The sequence below is a fragment of the Zootoca vivipara genome, chromosome 1 (assembly GCF_963506605.1).
Source record: "Zootoca vivipara chromosome 1, rZooViv1.1, whole genome shotgun sequence".
NCBI classification, from domain to species: Eukaryota; Metazoa; Chordata; class Lepidosauria; order Squamata; family Lacertidae; genus Zootoca; species Zootoca vivipara.
The window spans coordinates 46708156-46730579 of NC_083276.1; the positions used below are offsets into that span (position 1 = coordinate 46708156).

Here is a 22424-nt window from a genome sequence, read left to right on the forward strand (position 1 = left end):
ATGAGACAAAGGGCGCCAACAGATGTCACAGACCCAACTTGCAGGGCGGATCCAACACATTAAAGTGCTGAAGCATGAAAGGTCAGGAGACTCCAGAATAGGGGATTTTTGGAGCATGGTACAGCAAAAGAGAAGACATAGAGGGGGCATTGCAAAGGAATAGGGGTGTGACAAAGGTATATATTTGGCCAATCGGGGCTACTTTTACAGTTCCTTTTCCCCAGGAGCTGGGAAAGATAGCTGTTCTGCCCAGGACTTATTTGAACTATATATTGCTCTAGCATTTATTAGTATTGGTTTATGGCTATCACTAAACTGCTACTATTTTTTATCCCAATGTTCATTGCTTTTGTTTTATGGCCGCTCTAAGTGACAACTATTTTTTAACGCAGCATTTTATTACTGTGACAGTGGCCTATTACTGCAATTTCTAAGCATAAAAAGACGCTCTGATGAAGGGTAAGTGGAAGAACTAGAATCAGGCACAAGACACATTATGTATATCATTGCACTAATTCACATTTTCTTTTTCTGCTGTTTTTTTAAAAATGCTATTAAGGCCACATGATATAGAGAGAAATGACAGGCATTTTTATTTTCCAGAGGGATAGCTCTCATAGTAAGTCTTGTGGAGCCTTAAAGACTAACAAATTTATTATGGTACAAGCATTCATGAACTATAATCCACTTAATCCACTTCAGCATAGGCATGAAGTGTTATCCTGAGTTGCAGGTATATTACACACACACACACACAGACACACACTGTGGAGAGGAGGCCATTTGTGGATCATAAACAACAGAGAGAGTACATTACATAACTAACAGTTGCAATTTGCATCACAGTTGCTAATAATACAGATATCCTGGCATTGGTAAGCCAATTAACATATGCAACGTGCTAAAAATCATTTGTCTTGGTTCTCTCCACAAGTTATAGCACTGAACCACTTGATGCATTGTTAATTCTGCAGTTTTGCTGCCTCCCTCCTGAATGTCCTTTGCTACTTTAAGGGAATTTGCAGGTGTCATTGGAGGGTGAAAAGTGCCCCCACTAGCTTTTGAATATTATCATGTCTGGTGTCAGATTTGTATCTGTTTATTATTTTGCATAAATACTGGTCTGTTTGTTCTATGTAGGATATAGATGATGGGGTGTGTGTGTGTGTTTCACAAGGGAAGATGAGGAGGCAAATGCTTAAACCCCTATTGTTGTTGTGAATAGCATTATTAGATCCTGTAATAGTGTGCATGTGGACATAGCTGGCATCTGGGTCTGCCGCAGGGGCAGGTAGCCTGTTGTTGCCAGTGTGTGGGTGTTTTTTGTTGGGAGGCTGGCTGTCAGTAAGCAAGTACAGCAAAACTGACTATCTGAGGGCAGTGTCACTAAAGATACTTGGAGCAGTTTCAGCTGATGTTCTGGTTTTCTCTTCTGTCCTGGTATAGATTGTTCATGGCTACTTTTCAATGTTACATTTCCTTGTAAAATGGCTTTTACCTGATTGTCTGCTAATTTAAGTACTGCAAATAGTGGAGCTTGCATCTCCAATCCAAAGCTAGTGCATGGTATAGTACCGTATATGGCTTTGGGGTTTGTTTGTTTTTTAATGAAAAAGCAGTACAGTGGTATCTCGATTTACGAACTTAATCTGTTCCGGAAGTCTGTTCTTAAACTGAAACAGTTCTTAAACCGAGGCATGCTTTTCCTAATGAGGCCTCCCACCGTCGGTGCCCTTCCACCGTTCTGCTTCCGTTCTTAGACTGAGGTAAAGTTCTCAAACCGGGACATTACCGAATAGTACATAAACAGGGCTGTTCTTAAACCAAGGTACCACTGTATCTGAATATCCAAATAAATATTACAGTTCATCCTCATCCTCAGTGTGGGGGATGTAATACTGACTTCCTTGATAGTGTGTTGTACATGTTATAAAGCCTCTTAAACGCTTAAGACCCAGTGGTGTGATCTAGTGGTTTGAAGAATGTTCAGTCAGGACATTCCTTGTGTGACCATGAGACAGTTACCATCTCTGGGCCTTGCCTACCTCACAGAGTTGTGAGGAGAATACATTGAAAAGGAGAATGATGTGCATCACACCGAGCTTTGTGGAGGAAGGGCAGGATAAAGAATAATGGTGTCATAATAATCGGTAGTTAAGTTCCATGCATGCCTGTGAAAGCACTCTAGTGACCTGAATCCAGCAGCTTGGCTTGGGCAATACAGCATATACCTAGCTTGGTCCAGGTAAACCAGGCATTTTCAGGTAAACATGGCATTTACATAGCACATCCACACATAGCTGCCAAGTTATCCCTTTTTTAAAGGGAAATTCCATTATGCTGAATAGGCTTCCTCGTGAGAAAAGGGAAAACTTGGCAGCTATGCATCCACACTTAACAAACCCAGAGTAATGAACCTAGGCAGACAGGGCGCTATAATGAAGTTAAGATAAAGGGATTACATATACAGTAATGATATGTAGCACCTCCTACAAATATATGGCATCATATTTTCTGCTACTACTTTGCTATTGCTGCATTTGTTGGAATGTTTTTATTTTGTCCTGAGAAGAAATCTGGAAGATAAGCCATATTCTGCTGTTAGGAAGACTTGCACAGATTTAACAACATTGTTTCTTTAAGCATTTGCATAAGCCTTACCACAAACACCTCATAGTATGGTAAATATGCACAAAGAGCTACATGGATACATGCATAATTTTTATTTTATTTTTTGCCCAACTTTCCATAACTCAATCATGGAAAAATGCATAATTACAACATAACAAAATGGTCATAAACAAAACATTTAAAAAATGCAGAACAAAATCAATTTCCACTTAAATCATAAGATCTAAAATAAAGGTAAAAAATTGTATCGACAACAGCAACAACCCCCCACCCACCCAACAAACCCTGCTAAACAATACTCTAGTCCAATATTCAGTTCAGCAGCCTCAGCTTTTGTAACTGGAGTCAGTCAGGGCCCTCCCCTCCCAGGTGGAAAAAGGTCAGGTGGAAAAAGGTCTGCAAGGTAGGGAGCAGTTCTTCCAGGACTCACAACCAAGATCTCAAGTCGTAGGGAACAGCTGGCCTTTTCTTTTTATTTTCTTTTTACCTTTGCAACTTTGTATTTTGTGTTCCGTTGAGGGGGGCAACAATAATTTTGTGAAGACACTAACAAAACACTCAGATTTCAAATGTATGGTCTCCAGGTATTTGTCAGCAATCTCAAGACCCCATCAGCATTGTATATTTAATGCAGTATCATACCGCTTTAAACAGTCATGGCTTCCCTCAAAGAATCCTGGGAACTGTAGTCCATGAAGGGTGCTGAGAGTTGTTAGGAGACCCCTATTCCTCCCAGAGAGCTACAATTCTCAGAGTTCCCTGAGGACCACTCAGAGGACCACTCTGGTATTTATAGTTCTGTTAGGGAAATAGGGGTCTCCTAATAACTCTTGGCAAACACGTGGCGCTGTAGGTTAAACCACAGAGCCTAGGGCTTGCTGATCAGAAGGTTGGCGGTTCGAATCCCTGTGACGGGGTGAGCTCCCATTGCTCGGTCCTAGCTCCTGCCAACCTAGCAGTTTGAAAGAACATCAAAGTGCAAGTAGATAAATAGGTACCGCTCCAAGCGGGAAGGTAAACGGCGTTTCCGTGCGCTTCTCTGGTTTGCCAGAAGTGGCTTTGTCATGCTGGCCACATGACCCGGAAGCTGTATGCCGGCTCCCTCGACCAATAACGCGAGATGAGTGCCACGTTGGTCACGACTGGACCTAATGGTCAGGGGTCCCTTTACCTTTACCTTTACAATAACTCTTGGCACCCTTAACAAACTACAGTTCCAAGGTTTCTTTGTGGGAATCCATGACTGTGGTATAATAGTGCTGTAAATGTATGTTGCAAATGGGGGCCTGAATTGTCGAAGTATTCATATCCTGCTCTTGGCTTTATGCTAGATAGACCTGCCAACTCAATTGCTTTGAACAGTAGCCTGCTGATAATAAAAGTAATCTACAGTCCAAAGCCTCAGAGTCTTATCTGCCACCTCATCTCTTTCAAATAATCTTATCTCCTGATGCACTTAAATAACTGTGAACTGGTAAATGCTGAGATGCTTTCCTCTAACATCATTCTTTAGCTTACAATTCAGCGGAGATAGCAATGCCTCGAATTATCTGCGGATGGAGGGGGGAATATTCAGTCCTTCAGCTCTTTTGTACAACTGCCGGTCCAATCTTCAACAGTCCAGTCTTGCAACGACTTGCAAGGTAGTTAGAAACGGTATGGAAATCAAGGCTTGTACTTAGTTTCTGTTTGTGAATGCATAATGCAGTGGAGAAATGTGAGAAACGGCAGTAAACTACGCTGGAGAAATGGAAGAATATACACAGAGCACAGTGGGGAAATCGACAATAATCTGGTGTCTACAGGTTTAAAACAGGATTGTGAGCAGTAGCTTCAAAACAGCAATAATGAAGACTCATATTGGTACTCATGTTTCCATTCTCAGAAATTGCTCTCTTTGGCTGAAGTGGGGCGGATATGAGTGTACTGTACATAGCTTTTTTTCATGTATTTCTGATTTTCTTCTAACTGGTCATACAATGAATGTCCTAAAGCAAAATTGGTGAAAGAATGAACAAAAAACCATATTTTAAAAATCAATATCAGTATCCAGCTCAGATGCCTCATGCAGCAACTGAATTGAAAACACAGCACTCATATCTCAGTTTAATAAGCTGAGGTATGAATGAGCTTGTTGCCTGTACATAAAGCCCCTTCACTCCTCTTTTCACAGGCTGATCAATTAAACCAAGAAGCCATCGTTTCTACTTTTGTCTGAACTAGGAAACTAAGGGTTACCAGCCAAAAGCCTAACCCAATTCCAAACCCTAGTTTAGGGTCCTGGCTTGTTCCAAAAGTGGCAATTACATGTAAAAGCATTACCCTGCTGCAGCATTTCATGAAGAATAATTAACATTTAAAAGCAACTTATCCACTGTGCTGGTCTAAGCAAAACAGTACTAAAAACAATCAATATGAAAAAGCAACAGCTACACAAAGTTAATCAAAATCAGCATAAAACCACACAATAGCATGAAATCAGTAAGCAGCTCTTCAAACCAACAAGAGATGACAAAATAGTTCTTAGAACTAAAAGCATGAAATGTAAACAATCTGGGAGAAGATAAAGGTATTCAGCTGGTGGAGAAAAACCTGGTGCCAGGCAAGTCTCTGGGGAGAGTATTCCATAAGCAAGGAACCACCCCCAATAAGACCCTCCTGTTCCTTTGAAACCACCTACCTCACTTCATGAGGTAGAGCAGGGGTCCCCAGACTACGGCCTGTGGGCCGGATGCGGTCCAATTGGCCTCCCAATCTGGCCCGCGACGACCCCCGCCGCCCGCTGCCGCCGCCTGCTCTTACGGCGCACAGCACGGCGGCGCTCTTCCAGGTCGGAAAAAAGCGCCGGAAATCGTTTGTGCGCATGCGTATGGGCCTCTCCCGACCCAGAAGAGGTCATTTCCAGTGCACTTCCGGGTCGGGGGAGGCCCATACGCATGCGCACAAACGATTTCCGGCGCTTTTTCTGACCTGGAAGCACGCCAGTAAGTGTGTGTGCGCATGCGCATGGGTGCGCACTCCCCCCGCCCTCCGCGCGATCAGCGCGGCGGGCACCGGCCCAAAGCCAGGTAAGTATGGGGACCCCTGAGGTAGAGGAACCTAGAGAGGCATATCCAGTTAAGGTCTTACAGTCAGGGCAGCTACAAATGGAAGGAGGTCATCCTCTGGGTATCACAGTTGTTGTTTTTTTGCACCCTCCACATAGAGGCTGAAACACTTGAATTCTCAGCTTCAACCTCACTGCCAGCCTGCCCCACTTACCAACCAGCCAGGTAGGTAGGAGAGACCCTGCTGTTGCAAGAACATCTTTATGGCACCATGCCAACAAGTCCTACTTCTACAAAACTATATACAATTTGTTTCCGGTTAGGTTCTGCAGACATGGCTGGACCTATGGCCAGCTTACATTTTTAAAATGCCTGTTCTTTGCGTTGCATGCAGTCTTTAATAATCTTTGCATGTTCAAAACAGAAAAGGAAAGCTTGTGCAAAGCTTTACTTGTGAACACTACTTTTGTTGGTAAATGCTTCTCTCCATGAGGGAGCCTTCCCAGACCCGCTGAAAGAGGCGGTTATTAAACCGCTTCTTAAAAAACCATCTTTAGATCCGGCCAATATGGCCAACTATCGCCCAGTCTCAAATCTTCCATTCTTGGGCAAGGTGATTGAGCGAGTGGTTGCTGAACAACTTCAGGCACGCCTGGAAGAAGCGGACCATTTGGATCCCTTCCAGTCAGGATTCAGGCCTCATCATGGGACTGAAACTGCCTTGGTCGCACTGGTCGATGATCTCCGGCGGGCTAGGGACAAAGGTAAGAGCTGTTTCCTTGTTCTGCTGGATCTCTCAGCGGCTTTTGACACCATCGACCATAACATCCTTCTGGACCGTCTAGAGGGCTTGGGAGCTGGGGGCACTGTCATGCAGTGGTTCCGCTCCTTCCTCCTGGGCCGTGTTCAGAAAGTGGTGGTGGGGGATGAGTGTTCAGACCCCTGGGCTCTCACTTGTGGGGTGCCTCAGGGTTCTGTCCTCTCCCCCATGCTTTTTAACATCTATATGCAGCCGCTGGGAGAGATCATCAGGGGGTTTGGGCTGGGTGTCCATCAGTATGCTGATGATACCCAGCTCTACCTCTCTTTTAAATCAGAACCAGTGAAGGCGGTGAAGGTCCTGTGTGAGTGCTTGGAGGCGGTTGGAGGATGGATGGCGGCTAACAGATTGAGATTGAATCCTGACAAGACAGAAGTACTGTTTGTGGGGGACAGGAGGCGGGCGAGTGTGGAGGACTCCCTGGTCCTGAATGGGGTAACTGTGCCCCTGAAAGACCAGGTGCGCAGCCTGGGAGTCATCTTAGACTCACAGCTGTCCATGGAGGCACAGGTCAACTCTGTGTCCAGGGCAGCTGTTTATCAGCTCCATCTGGTACGCAGGCTGAGTCCCTACCTGCCCACTGACTGTCTCTCCAGAGTGGTGCATGCTCTAGTTATCTCTCGCTTGGACTACTGCAATGCGCTCTACGTGGGGCTACCTTTGAAGGTGACCCGGAAACTACAACTAATCCAGAATGCGGCAGCTAGACTGGTGACTGGGAGCGGCCGCCGAGACCACATAACACCGGTCCTGAAAGACCTACATTGGCTCCCAGTACGTTTCCGAGCACAATTCAAAGTGTTGGTGTTGACCTTTAAAGCCCTAAACGGCCTCGGTCCGGTATACCTGAAGGAGCGTCTCCACCTCCATCGTTCTGCCCGGACACTGAGGTCCAGCTCCGAGGGCCTTCTGGCGGTTCCCTCACTACGAGAAGCCAAGTTACAGGGAACCAGGCAGAGGGCCTTCTCGGTAGTGGCACCCACCCTGTGGAATGCCCTCCCACTAGAGGTCAAAGAGAACAACAATTACCAGACCTTTAGAAGGCATCTCAAGGCAGCCCTGTTTAGGGAAGCTTTTAATGTTTAATGGATTTCTGTATTTTAATGTTTGATGGATTTCTGTATTTTAGAATTTCTGTTTTGTTGGAAGCCGCCCAGAGTGGCTGGGGGAACCCGGCCAGATGGGCGGGGTATAAATAATAAATTATTATTATTATTATTATTGTCTTCCTCACAGGAAAGATGACTCAAGGATTGGCAAAGATAGTCTAGCACAGGGGTCAGCAACCTTTTTCAGCCGTGGGCCGGTCTACTGTCCCTCAGACCATGTGGTGGGCCGGACTATATTTTTTTTTGGGGGGGGGGGAGATGAACGAATTCCTATGCCCGACAAATAACCCAGAGATGCATTTTAAATAAATGCACACATTCTACTCATGTAAAAACACTAGACAGGCCATACAAATAACCCAGAGATGCATTTTAAAGGAAAGGACACATCTACTCATGTAAAAACATGCTGATCCCCTGACTGTCCGTGGGCCAGATTGAGAAGGCGTTTGGGCCGCATCAGGCCCACGGGCCTGAGGTTGCCTACCCCTGGTCTAGCACAAGGTGATGGTTTGTAAATGGCAGCAGTCTGATACAGTACCTGTAATGCCTCGTGTCTCGAATGGGCCGGTCGCTGCTGAGCTTGTCACTCTCTAACTGATTGAAAGCATGTTGCCGATAAGGATCTTCTCCAGCCTTCAGCAGCTTTGAGGAGACATATGCCTTTTCATCAAAACCCCGTAAGCCACTTTTCTCTGCTTGTGGTGGCCTGGATGCCTAGAGGGAGGCAAGACCAAGATTTAGTTCTGCGTATGAAATCAAAGCTTTTTAGGACCTATCCTATATAATAAAGTCCCTGTGTCTCTGCGTCCAGTTCCCTATGTCCCTGTGTCCGCGCTACTGCGCATGTGCCCCACGGACACAGGGATTAGACGCAAAGACTGCAGGCACACACACGTGTGCGCTCTCCTCCACCCCCACCCCTCTGCCAACTGCTGCTCCCGGCCGGACAAGCACCTCACTGCGTGAGGAGGCTGCTTCCTTTGCCGCCGCCGCAAAAAGAGGCCTCGGCCTTCTCCTGGGCGCCCGCTGGCCAGCTGGGCTCAGCGGAGCGCCCCAACGAAGTGGCGGCCGTGGGAGGGGCCAGCCGCCGCAGAAAGAGGCCGAATCGCGACCTTCTCCTGGGCGCCTAGAGGATCCCCGTCCCCTCCCGCCGCCGCCTTCATTGGTTGCCCGGGAGAAAAGGAGGCAGCGCTGCCGAGCCAGGAACAGGACAGCCGTTGGGACTTGGAGTGCAGAGACACTTCAGAGAGGGGAGCTTGGTGCCCACTCGGCCCGGCAGGGAGACAAGCCAGGCTGAGACGGCGAGGCGGGCATGAGGACCGCCCGTTCCCCTTCGCCGGGCGCTGCTGCTGCTTCTTTGTAGGCCCTGACGGGAGAGGCGGGCCTGGCCTCCTCAGGGCGTGGCTCGGCGGCTCATCCGCGCGAGGAGCAATGCCGGCGGGAGCGAGAATGAGGCGGGTAGGCCGCTGCGGCGCTCAAGCCGGGCTGAGGTAGGAGGTCCGGGAAGGGAATTCGTAGGGCCGCTTGCTGGCCTCGGTGGAGGAGGAAAGAAAGCGAGGCCTTCTCCTAACTCCCACCCCATCGGTTCAGTTCTATCCATTGGGACTTGGAGCGCAAGCCCGCCACTTCATCAGCTCTGCGCATGTCCCCGAGGTTGCTAGAGCAACAGGTCTGCTCTAGCACCCATTATTTTAACGGGCTTCATGACACTAGTTTTACATAATATAGACCTTTCTATACAAAGACCACATTGCATGGCAATGACCTCAAGGACAATCTCAAAGAAGATGGTTATCTAGGTAATTATCCTGCTACACAATGACCATGTAATTTCTTATGCTCATGACAGGAGAAAGGACTATTTTTCTCCTTGTACTCCATTGACTGAGGGTGTCTCCGCATTCACTATTTTCCAGGTAGGATTCAAGTGTATACTGGAAATGTAGGCTTGCCCAATTAAAGTGGACTAAAATCTCACAAAACAAATCCATATAACCCCCACCCCTCTACCCTGAGATAGGAGCAAAATTCTCAATTTGGTTTTCATAGTTCCTCAAATCAGGATGCTATGCTATTTTGTGTGTGTGTGTCGGGGAAAAACTGTACTTTAAAAAATGTTAAAATGCAACACACCTGCATAAGACTCGGTAGAACACAGTTTCTACCTGCGGTTGAGTGCTGGTTTTGGTCTGGGAAAGAAATCAATCATCTTTGCCCCCAGAACAGCTGCCTCTCCTCTGATTGGATTTCCCAAAAAAAAACACGAAAGGCCAGGAGCCTGGTTGCAACACTGGGCACTATCTCAGCCTTTCCCAACCTGGTGCCCTCCAGATGTTTTGGACTACAGCATGGTGACTGAGGCTGATGAGAGCTTTAGTCCAAAGCATCTGGAGGGCACCAGGTTGGCAAAGGCTACACTATCTGGTGTGGAGACCTGGCTGAGCACCGTCAAAGAGTCCACTAAACTGCTCAAAGAATCTGTAATAAGTACAGAATTTACAGTCTCATACAAACATGATGTGGCAAGTACCCCACCACTTGCCTTGTTTGAACAATGCCCCCCCCCCCGTTGGTACAATAGACACTTTCTCCTCACCCCAGGCTGAAATGAGTGTGGTTGCTACAATAAAGGAGACCTAAAATTGTTAGGCGCTGCATAGAAAGGGTGATTGATTCCACAGTCCTGAAAGCTTTTCTCGGAAGTGCAGCTTCACTGAGAGAAAGCAGAGTGCACAAATGAAGAAAAATATTTGTTAAAATGGCAGAAGAAAGCCATTTTTTGAGCCTGTTGTCAGTAACTGCTCACACACCCACAGAGAAGAAAGCCAGTGTAATAAAATGAACAGCCTTGGAAAATGCATCCTATTTTGATTCACAGAACACAGAATACACATCTTTTCTTCCAGCTCTAACGATCCCAGCGTTGTTGGGTTTTTTAGCTTTAGCACATTTAAAATAGCTTATTTTCAATATGGCTGTTGTACAATTGACTGTTCAGCAGAGGATAATGCCAACATTTAAAAACTCTCCATGGGAACGTGGGAGGACAATAAGACGTGAGCAGCATAAAGCTTTTACCCCCTCTAATGTACTGAAGGGGACTGGAATTTTGAAGGGGAAAATAGCATCTAATACGATTCCTTAACCAATAGGAGGTAGTGCTTTTTTGTGTAGGGTCCTGTCAGGCTTGAGGGCAGATGGCTGTGGGCTCAACAGAGCCCTAGCTGTCATATCACCATGAGTGTGCCACCCATATATGCCTGTTGTCTTTGTCCATGGAGTTTTCTTGGCAGGGATACTGGAGTGGCTTGCCAATTCCTTCTCCAGGTGGATCACGTTTAGTCAAAACTCTCCACTATGACCTGTCCATCTTGGGTGGCCCTGCATGGCATAGCTCATAGCTTCTCTGAGTTATTCAAGCCCCTTCGCCACGACAAGGCATTGATTCATGAAGCTGGTCTGAAGCTCAACATCAAAAAACCAAGATCATGGCCACTGGTCCCATCACCTCCTGGCAAATAGAAGGGGAAGAAATGGAGGCAGTGAGAGATTTTACTTTCTTGGGCTCCTTGATCACTGCAGATGGTGACAGCAGTCACGAAATTAAAAGACGCCTGCTTCTTGGGAGAAAAGTAATGACAAACCTAGACAGCATCTTAAAAAGCAGAGACATCACCTTGCCGACAAAGGTCCGTATAGTTAAAGCTATGGTTTTCCCAGTAGTGATGTATGGAAGTGAGAGCTGGACCATGAAGAAGGCTGATCGCCGAAGAATTGATGCTTTTGAATTATGGTGCTGGAGGAGACTCTTGAGAGTCCCATGGACTGCTAGAAGATCAAACCTATCAATTCTTAAGGAAATCAGCCCTGAGTGCTCCCTGGAAGGACAGATCGTGAAGCTGAGGCTCCAATACTTTGGCCACCTCATGAGAAGAGAAGACTCCCTGGAAAAGACCCTGATGTTGGGAAAGATGGAGGGCACTAGGAGAAGGGGACGACAGAGGACAAGATGGTTGGACAGTGTTCTCGAAGCTACGAACATGAGTTTGACCAAACTACGGGAGGCAGTGCAAGACAGGAGTGCCTGGCGTGCTATGGTCCATGGGGTCACGAAGAGTCGGACACGACTAAACGACTAAACAACAGTGCCACCCATATATTCACCTCCAGTTTTTACACATATTGCTCATGGGGATCATAACTCCTTCACTTCTTAATTTTTCACATTTTATGTCCTATTTTCCCTCCAAACAGTATATATAAGGTTATCTAATTTTACCTTCTCAACTACAGTGGGTGATACAGGCAGGTGTTCATAATGGGATGGTGTTCCTCATGCATGCAAGTTTAGTTCAATTTTGCTGCATTGTGGTTGGCATCAAAATGCCAGCCCTTATTCCCCCCCCATTTAATTCAGAAAACCCGATAAAAATTTTTTTTATTTTTTTTTCATTTATTTTATTTATATAACAGAAAATAACAAAAAATAGTCAAAAAGTAATAATAGACTTACATACATACATGTCCATCATTTACATCGTACAAACAAATCTATATTATTATTATCCCTAATAGCAATTTCCAAGGTTAAAATCCCAGAAAAACTAAAACTTGGCAATTGTGTCAAGAAGGAGAAAAGCGGAGAAGAGAGAGAGGAAAGAAAGAAGAAAGGGGAAAGAAAAAAAACAAAACAAAACAAAAAGAGAATAGTAATAACAATAATAGTAATAGTAATAATACTATTATTAATAATAATGTTGATAATTATCATAAACGAAAAGGGAATCAACAAGGAAAAGGAAGAAAAAGAAAAAAGAAAAAAAAAGAAAAAAAGGAACAGACAAAGGAAAGAGGGAGGTAGAACCTGATTGACTGATTCAACAGTCATACCTTACTTAGTTACATTTTCTTCTTCTGTCGCTTCCACCGCGCTTTGCACAGCATTTTACTCTTCTACATTTCTATATCTTGTCCTCTTGATGTTTGTTGCACTGACTTCTGTTAACAAGACAGAAGTCTTCCCATTCCTACACAGTTATTCCAAGCACAGCCATGTTCTATTGCCCATTCCTATGTTCTTTAGATAGTCATTTAGACACTCCCACTGTTCCTTAATTTTATCTCTAGATTTATTACGAATCAGATCAGTTAATTTTGCCAGCTCTAAATATTCGCAGAGTTTATCAACCCATTCTCCTCTCGTTAGTATCCTAGGTTCCTTCCACGTTTTAGCAATAATCATCCTTGCTGCTGTTGATGCATAGAGGTATACATTAGTCTTATCTGGAGGTATTTCATTATTAAGAATTCCTAACAAATAGGCTTCTGCTTTTTTATTAAACGGAACTTTAATTAATTCTTGAATTTCCCGGTGGATCATTTCCCAAAATGTTTTGATTACTGGGCATGACCACCACATATGATACAATGTTCCGATAGCTTGCTGGCACCTCCAACATTTGTTATTACTATTTTTATTTATTTTGGCTATCCTTTCAGGCGTTAAATACCACCTATAGTGTATTTTCATGAAGTTCTCTTTTAAGGCATAGCAGGCTGTAAAGTTAATTTGTTTGCTCCAGAATTCTTTCCATTTTTTATATTCAATCGGATGACCTAGATCTTTCTCCCATTTTTCCATATAATTATTCTTTATTTCTTGTTCCCATTCCTGTTCATTTAGAAGTCGGTACATTTTCGAGAGGGTTTTTCCTTTGCTGTTTAGAATTTCTGACTCAAATCTCGTTTTTATTTCTCCAAATCCTCTTTCCTTTATGTCTTTATCAAATGTGGCTTTTAATTGATAGTATTCCAACCAGGATATTCCTCTGGTCTTAAGATCTTCGTATTCTTTAAGTTTTATGCTACCATTAACCTTTTCAGTAATTTCTCTATACGTGGGCCAAACCTCTTTTTTATAGCATCTTAATGTGGCATTCGCTTCCACAGGTGATGCCCACCAGGGAGTTCTGTCTATAATTTTATCTTTTGTCCTCTCCCAAACCTCCCATAGGGCCCTCCTTAAAGTATGGTTTTGAAATTCTTTATTTTTCTTTCCTTTTTCATATAGCAAGTAACCATGCCATCCGAAGATCTTATTTACACCTTCTAGTTCCAAAATATCCAATTTTTTTAACATTAGCCAATCTTTTATCCAGGTCCAGCAGGCTGCCTCAAAGTATTTTTTCAAATCCGGTAGGGCAAATCCTCCGATCTCTCTAGGATTCGTTAGTATCTCTGCTTTCATCCTTGCCTTTCTCCCCTGCCATATGAAGTCCGTCAGATCTTTTTGCCACTCTTTTAAATATTTAGTTCCAATTAATATGGGGATGTTTTGAAACAGAAATAAAATTTTTGGTAGAATCACCATCTTGATCATAGATACCCTACCCCAAATAGATAAATTCATACATTTCCATTTTGCCAGTTTTCCCTTTACTTCTTTCCATTTCTCAATATAGTTATCTTTCAATAAATTTGTATTTTTGTTCGTTATCTGGATACCTAAATAATTTACTTTTTTTTCAATTTTAATCCCTGTTATTTTTTCCAATCTCTCTTGGTCTTTGGCTCTCATATTTTTCGTTAACATTTTAGATTTGTCTTTATTTAACCTAAATCCTGATACCTCTCCAAATTTCCCCATCTCAATCATTCCTGTTACAATTCCTTCCTCCGGGTTTTCAGTCATGATAATTAAATCGTCGGTGAACGCTTTAGTTTTAAAACAGTAAGCTCCCGACTTTATTCCTTTGATTGCATTGTTTTTCCTAATTGCTATCAGTAGGGTCTCCAGGGTTGTGATAAATAACAGGGGGGACAGGGGGCAGCCCTGTCTTGTGCCCCTCTCTATGTTAAATTCTTCGGTAATTTCATTATTTATAATTATCCTTGTTCTTTGTTCTCTGTAGATTGCTTTAATTCCCCTTAGAAACCTTTGTCCCAGTTTTAAATTCTCACAGGTGTTTATCATGAAGTCCCAAGACACACGATCGAAGGCTTTTTCAGCGTCCACTAAAAGCATTGCTGTTTCCATGCTTGGTTTAGAATCTAGGTATTCCATTAAGTCAATAATCACTCTGATGTTGTCCTTAATTTGCCTCTCTGGGAGAAAGCCCGCTTGGTCTTTACCAATTATCCTAATTAATACGCTCTTTAATCGATTTGCTAATATTCCGGAAAATATCTTATAATCAATATTTAATAAAGATATCGGTCTGAAGTTCTTAATTAATTTCACACTTGAGTCTCCTTTGGGTATCAAGGTTATTAATGCTTCTTGCCAGGACCTTGGTAGTGAGCCTTTTTCCAAAATTTCATTCATTATTTCTTTTAGTCTCGGTGTCACCACTTCTTCTAATATCTTATAATATTTGACGGAAATCCCGTCGGGACCTGGCAATTTTCCTTCTTTCATTTTCTTAATCATATTTTTTATTTCTTCCTCCTGAATTTCAGCATTTAAAAGTTGATATTCTGTCTCATTAATTTCTGGTAATTTATTTTGGGTCAAATAGTTCCGAATTGCTTTCTCATCTTTCCCTTCCTCCTTGTAAAGTCTTTTGTAATAGTTTATAAAACTTTCCTTAATTTGTTGTGAGTCCGTAATTTCTTGATCTTCCTCCATTATTTTGCTTATTATTCTATCATTTTGTTTTTCTTTTATTAACCAAGCTAGCATTCTCCCGGGCTTGTTAGCGGATTCAAAATATCTTTGTTTCGTCCAGAGTATTTTATTTTTGACTTCACTGTTTACTATCTCTGAGAGGTGGTTTTGTAATCTCTTCACATGTTGTCTTAGTTCCTCATTATTTGGATCTTTTACTAAATCTTTTTCTTTGTCTCTTATTTGTTTATTCATTTCCAATATACTTTTCCCTTTTTCTTTTTTTATGTTTGTCATTTGTTGAATACTAAACCCTCTCATGTAGGCTTTACTTGCCTCCCAAATTATTTTTCTATCTGTATCCTGTCTTTCATTTATTTCAAAGTATTCTTTCAAAGTCTCTTTTGCTTTTTTTGCTCTTTGTTCATCCCTCCAGATCTCATCATTTAATCTCCACCTTCCCCTCGTGTTATTCCCGAACTTCATTTGGATCAGTACCGGGTTGTGATCTGATATCGATCTATTTTGTATTTCTGCTTTTTCTAACTTCAACATTAGATTTTTCGTTAACCAAATTGAGTCTATTCTTCCCCCTGACCTATTGGCCTCGGAATAATGTGTGATATCTTTTACCGTGGGGTTTTTAGTTCTCCAGGCGTCGTACAGCTCAAAATTCTCAATTAATCGGAAAAAAGAGAGAGGCAGTTTACCCGAGTTGCTGGTTCTATCTTTGGATGTTCTATCCATTTCCATGGAAATGACCCCGTTCATATCCCCCATCAGTATTATGCTTTCCCCCATGTAGTCCCATATCCTCTCCTCAACATTTTGGAAAAACTCGTCTTTCCTAGTATTTGGGGCATAAATCCCTATTACAATCACCTTCCCCGCCTTGGAACATATCTCCACTCCTATTATTCTCCCTTCTTCGTCACTAAATAGCAACTGCGGTTTCAGTGATGGGTTAATATATAACACCACCCCCCTTTTTTTCTCCTTTCCTGCTGTCACGAAATCTAGTCCCAGCCTACTATTCTTTAGTACTCTCACATGGTTATTACATATATGTGTTTCTTGCAAACACACTATGTCACATTTTTTCTTCTTCAGTAAATGTTCTATTTTGTTTCTTTTGAATTTCCCATTCATCCCGTTCACATTCCACGATAAACATTTCATCCTTTACAGAACCTTTATTATTATACTAATATGGGCTACTTTTATGTTCTTCAGACTTTAATCCTCACCTTAGGATTTCAGAGGCAAGTCCAGAAAATCAAGGGCAAAAGATTGGTTGCCCCCCCCTCCAGTTGCGTCAACCGAAAAGGGAAGGAATACAAGACAAATTAACATTAACCAAGAAACAACAACAACAAAAAAAGAAGAGGAAAACAAAAAACAAAAAAAACAAAAAAAACACCAACTGTAAAGTAAGATACGGAAGTCGAAGAAGGCAGGGTGATCTAGTCCCCCTGAAATTGGGTTTATCAGTATAAATCATCTATTTTGGTTCAAAAACCACTGTAGTTCTTATTCCAGTAGTTTTTCTCCGCCTAATTCGTCACAATACTTCCTCCAAAAGCTCTTCGTGTCTTCTACTGATTTAAAATAACGTCTCCTCTCCTTATAAGTAAACGAAAGTCCCTCTGGGAGTTCCCATTTAAACAATATGTTGTTATTCCTCAGCGCCGTCGTTAAAAATTTATAATTGTCCCTTTTTTTCAATATACGAACTGGAGTCTCTTTCATTATCTCAACCCCCCTTCCTTCTATAGTTAGTGGGTCGGTCCTGCTTTTTTGTAAGAGTTTGTCCCTCAACAGTCTTGAGTTCAGAAATAATAAGCAGTCTCCCGGACCCCTCCTTGTCTTATTTTTATTTGTTCTTACTCTGTATATTTTATCAATGTCAAGGGTCAGGTCGTCTTCTTCTACCCCCAACCAAGCTGCCAGTTCTTTGATCAATTTAGTTGCTATTTCCTCGCCCTGTGTTTCTTTCACTCCTTTCACGCGTAGAATCATCTCTTTTTGTCTCATTTCCAGCATTGCCATGGAGTCTTGAATTTCTTCTTGGATTCTCTTTAACTCGCCAACTTCTTCTTTATGCTTTTCCTGAAGCCTTTTCAATTCTCTTTGTTCCTGTTGGACTTTTTTCACTGTATCATCCTGTTTCTGTAATTTAATCTCAGTTTCTTGAAATGATGTTTCTAGCTCTTTGAATTTTTTGGTTTGTTGACTAACTTGTTCTGCAAGATCTATAATTAAATTTGAGTTCTTTTCAATTTTGGATCCCATAATTTCCATTTTCCCATCCATTGTTTTTATGTTTCCATCTAGGCTTGATATCTTATCGCCTAGATTTTTCTCCATTCTTTCCATCAATGCTATTAGTTCTTTCATATCTGTGTTGGATTCTCCCTCCGCAATCGAGGTTCTACGCAGTTGGTTTTGTGCAGGGCCAAATCCACTTGTCGTTTGGTGTTTCTTTGAGCCCATCTGGTCTTGAGCTTTATTTCTTTCTTTATATCTTCCTTTTATTTAATTTCAGAGGGTTTTAACTTCAGAGGGTTAATTAGGCGATTTTTGCACCTGGGAACCCCCTTTGAGTTAATCTCTAGCAATCCATATTGTAGTTTTTAACTGTCCTTATTTTAGGGTATGGTTATTCTGCTTTGGATGTGTTGAGCTAAGTTAATGTTTCTCTCCTTGAATTATTTATTGTTCTTCCAGCAAGAGTTGACAGTCTTTAGTTATTTATTTTGAAATTTTGGTTAGGTTTGGGTGTCGTTTCTCAACTCACCACTGGTGTCACTGTTGTGGGAGGTCTCTTTTTGCGCGCTTCTTTCACTGCTCTCCTCTCTCTCTTTCCTCTTTCCTCGTTGTTCTATTCTTCTGCTGATGCTGATATCGCTGGCAGTGTTTGCTGTTCTTAAAGGTATCTCCTCCCTTTTCTTTCTTTTCTCCTCCCCCAGGCACTCTTAATTGATTCTCAGTCTCTTAATTTCCCAGTTGATGTTATTATTTCAATGGTTGTTGTCTCAACGATTTCAAATTTCTGTCTTTGGAGCTCAGTAGAGAAAGTACTGTAAAGATCTCTCAAATCGTATCGTCTCTCCTCCCGTACCGTCTCACGAACTTACTCTCGCTTCCCCTGTCTCTCACTCGTTCTTGGTTGCTTTCTCGAATCCTCCAAGCCTCCAAGTCTTGTTTTCCAATATAAAAAAACGTCTGTGTATATTATTTGGACATTCAGACGCTGTGCTTAGCTACGGTCCCCTTCGCACGTCTCGGTTACAATTTGTTTAGTTTGAAACGCTTTTATATCTCTTCCCCCTCTCGTATCCCGCAAGTTCTCTAGCAGCTTGGCGTTCAGGTTTGTCTTTATCACCCCTTATTTTAGTCCTTTGTCGGAGAGGGGGGTTTAAATTTGCTGTTATTAATTGTAAAGCTTAGGAGAGCTTGGCGTTCTTTTGTCGGGCTTTACGGGCGTTTCCGCAGGCAAAGAGTTGTTGCCCTTTAGCGCCGGAGTTCCCCGCTTCCCTTTACTTTCAACCTTTCGGGGTTGAAAGCTGGGGTGTTTTCAGGGCTCCCCTTCTGGCGCAGCCTCGGGCTAGTGCCCTCAGGATTCCCCCCTGAGGTCGGGAAACTTACGCCTAGTCCCCGTTTTACTTTGCCGGCGTTCAATCTGCCTCAGAAGTTGCCGGAGCGCAGATCTCCGCCCGAACTCCAGAGCGCCATTCCGGAAGTCAGAAAACCCGATAAAATTTTAATGCCCTTCTGAAAATTGGCTGCCCAGATAAATTTGTAAACATCATTTGGCTCCTCCATGATAATATGACAGCAACAATCACAGATAACAATGGCTCTCAAAGTGAACCATTCACAGTGGGATCAGGTGTTAAACAGGGTTGTGTTATTGCCCCAACTCTATTCATTATTTTCATTGCCATAATCCTACACTTTGTCGAAGGGAAACTCCCCACCGGAGTAGAAATCATATATTGAACAGATGGAAAGCTCTTCAATCTGAGCAGGCTGAAAGCAAAGAGTAAGGTTACCGTAACTACCGTCATAGAGCTTCAGTATGCTGATGACAACGCAGTGTGTGCACGCTCAGAGGATGACCTCCAAACCATCCTAAATATCTTTGCAGAAGCTTACGAAAAACTTGACCTATCACTCAACATCCAAAAAACCAAAGTGCTGCACCAACAAGTACAAAATAACCCATCTGCAGCGCCGCAGATCCAACTCAATGGTGTAATATAGGAAAATGTTGATCACTTCTCCTAATAGGCAGTTACCTTTCCACAAGGGCCAACATTGATGCCGAAATTCAGCATCGCCTGAGCTTTGCAAGTGCAGCTTTCTCCCGATTGAAGTGCAGAGTGTTTGAGGACCAGGACATTCGCAGGGAAACCAAAATGCTTCTTTACAAAGCTATTGTACTACCAACCTTACTATATGCTTGTGAAACATGGACCACTTATAAATGCCATCTCCAACTCCTTGAAAGATTCCATCAATGATGTCTCCGAAAATTGTTACACATCACTTGGGAAACAGACACCAAATTTGCATAAAATCTGCATGGGGCTAATTCTCACCCTTCCCATCTAAAAACAAAACAAACTAATTTCTGTCAACATTAGGTTTAGAAATTTCAAAATGAACAAGCAAACAAATGAAAATAATTGCATTTCAGGCCTGGATTCATTTAATTTATTAGCAAAGGATTTCTGCTACCCCCCACAGCCAGATTTTTCTACCCAATGTTTAGGAGAGAAACCACGTCTTTCATTCTCTAAGAAGGGAGATGCGTGAACATTTTCTGTGGCAGTGGCAGCGCTGTAGCAAGTCTCCTGGAGCCATTATAGACAAATGGTTTCATCTAATTCATCTAGAAACTGTGGCTCATGCGTTACTACTGACATTTAAAGAAAATAACATTTGGAGTGGCTTTCAGCCAGAACTGTTTTCTGGCATCACGTGCTCAGCTAATTGCTCGGCTTTTCATATTCTAAGCACCATTACGAGCCTCCCTTGACATTCTTTCCAAACCTAAAACTTCTAATGAAACCAATGGAAATTCAAATACTCAGGGAGAAACAAGTGCAGTGAGAGGTAACTGGCTGGATTCCAGTTGGTAGCACTGGGAAAACCAATCGTCAAGAAAAATGAGAGTGAACCAGCTTCTTCTCTATCCATGACTAAGCCAAATACTCTGTGGTTGGAATCCTTTATCTCCTGATTAAATGCAACAGGCATGTCAGTGAGAATGTATATCAGCTATGGTGAGATTTTCTAAAATTAAAATGTGAACACCTTTACACCTCTGTCCTAGAGCTTTTTTTAATCGACTAAACCAAAAGGTCACATTCCAGAAGAAAATCACATAGTGTAATTGGTTTTTTGAGTAGTCATCTGTGCAGTTCCACAAATGTTGCCTATAAAGTGGTACCTCGACTTACGAATGACTCGACAACTGAATTTTTCGACTTATGAATGGGGGTAACGCTTATGAATGTCTCGACATTCGAAAAAAAACCGCGGCAGTTTTAGATAGGGGTTTTTCGCCTTACGAATTTTTAGATAGGGTTGCTTTGACTTGCGAATTTTTCCATTTCCAATGCATTCCAATGGGAAATCGCGTTTCCAATGGCGTTTTTCGACTTATGAATTTTTTGACTTACGAAGGTGCCTTCGGAACGGATTAAATTCGTAAGTCGAGGCACCACTGTACTGTGGAGTGCAAAGTTTAGAACCTTATAGAACTTCCTGATTTTGGTGGAAAGCTCGCCCCTAACCCTCAAAGCACATGCTAAAGTTTAATGGCTCCTTTCCTAATGATCACTAACACGAATATGCCTTTTTCAAAGATGCCACACACTGAATCAACTTCTTCATCAAACTATCCACTACAACCCCAAAGTCCTGGTTCAGTCCAGACACCATGAGTGTCTTACATGGCTACAAGTGACTGCCAAAGAGTTAGATATTTGAAATTAAGATTTTTTTGCTCCAACATGCATCACTTTACAGTTGTTTACATTGAATGACATTTGCCATTTTATTGCCTATTCAATTAGCTTGGTGAGATCCTTTTTTAATTGATATTTTAATATTGTTTTTATTCTATTACTGTTTACTTTTTAATAATTATCTTTTCTATGTTTTAAACTTTTACTATTTTATCTGTGTTTTGTATTTTTATCTATAAGTCTCATTGAGTCCCGGTCTGGGAAAAAGGTGAGCTATAAGTAAATATAATAATAATATTTTTTTTAGTCCTACTGTCCTACTCTCTACTTTGTGCTGCATAACCAGTTCCTGATGCACAAAATCCATCTCTTCTCTTATTCTATAACTGCTTACCTTACTCAGGAGTCTTTGGTGAGGGACTTTGTCAACAGCTTTTTGAAAGTCCAAGTAAGTACACAATGTCAGTCACCTCAATCCATATGCTTGTTGACACTCTCAAAGAATTCTAATATGTTAGTAAGCTCGGCTTATTCCTTCAGAAGCCATGCTGCTTCTACTTCTGCAAGGCTTGTTCTGCTGGACCCACTCTATTCTTTTGACCATTATTTGTCATAACTGATTTTAATATTGTGCTTTTAAATGGTTGTAGCTCACCTTGGAACTTCATGCTGAAAGGCAGGTAAGAAATCGAATGAATGAATGAATGAATGAATGAATGAATGAATAATCAAGCTCGTGTATGTCCCATATAGAGCAACTGTACAAGAGATGGGACAGAGAGGAAAAGAGAGCAGAGAGGCCCCTCCAACATGCCTATGTGGCTTCTTATGGGCCTTCCAAGTCTAAGCCGTAAAGGATGGTGTAATCCTGTTGGGAGGAGAGAGAACCAGTGCATACAGGGAGGGAGTGCATCAGGAATCATTATAGCATATGGACAAAACTGAAACAAAGAAAAAAAATTACTGTTGGGATCAAATCAAAGGTGACTGCTCTAGAAAGAGAAAGTAAATGTCAGAAGACGGAACAACGTACAAATGTTCAAGCCTTTCCACATCTTATATTGGCATTATCATACAGTTTTGTACCACTATGAGATCTGACTACACTTCCTACTTTAGGAAGGAAAAAGACTTTCCCTCTAATAAGGCCTTTTATTTGCCTCAATGCTAGGGTTTATTCAGTTTATTAGGATTCAGCACAGCATTTCCATTATCTGTTCATCCTGCATA

At 42.4% G+C, this 22424-nt stretch overlaps 1 protein-coding gene across 1 annotated transcript in view; it reads right to left on the reverse strand.

The window, feature by feature from the left end:
• GALNT16 (polypeptide N-acetylgalactosaminyltransferase 16) overlaps positions 1-22424 on the reverse strand; it is a 168490-nt gene that overhangs the window by 77728 nt on the left and 68338 nt on the right. Inside the window, exon 2 of the mRNA XM_035113536.2 lies at positions 8149-8324. Within this exon, the coding sequence (XP_034969427.2) occupies positions 8149-8324 (176 nt within the window). The remainder of the gene's footprint in view (positions 1-8148; positions 8325-22424) is intronic.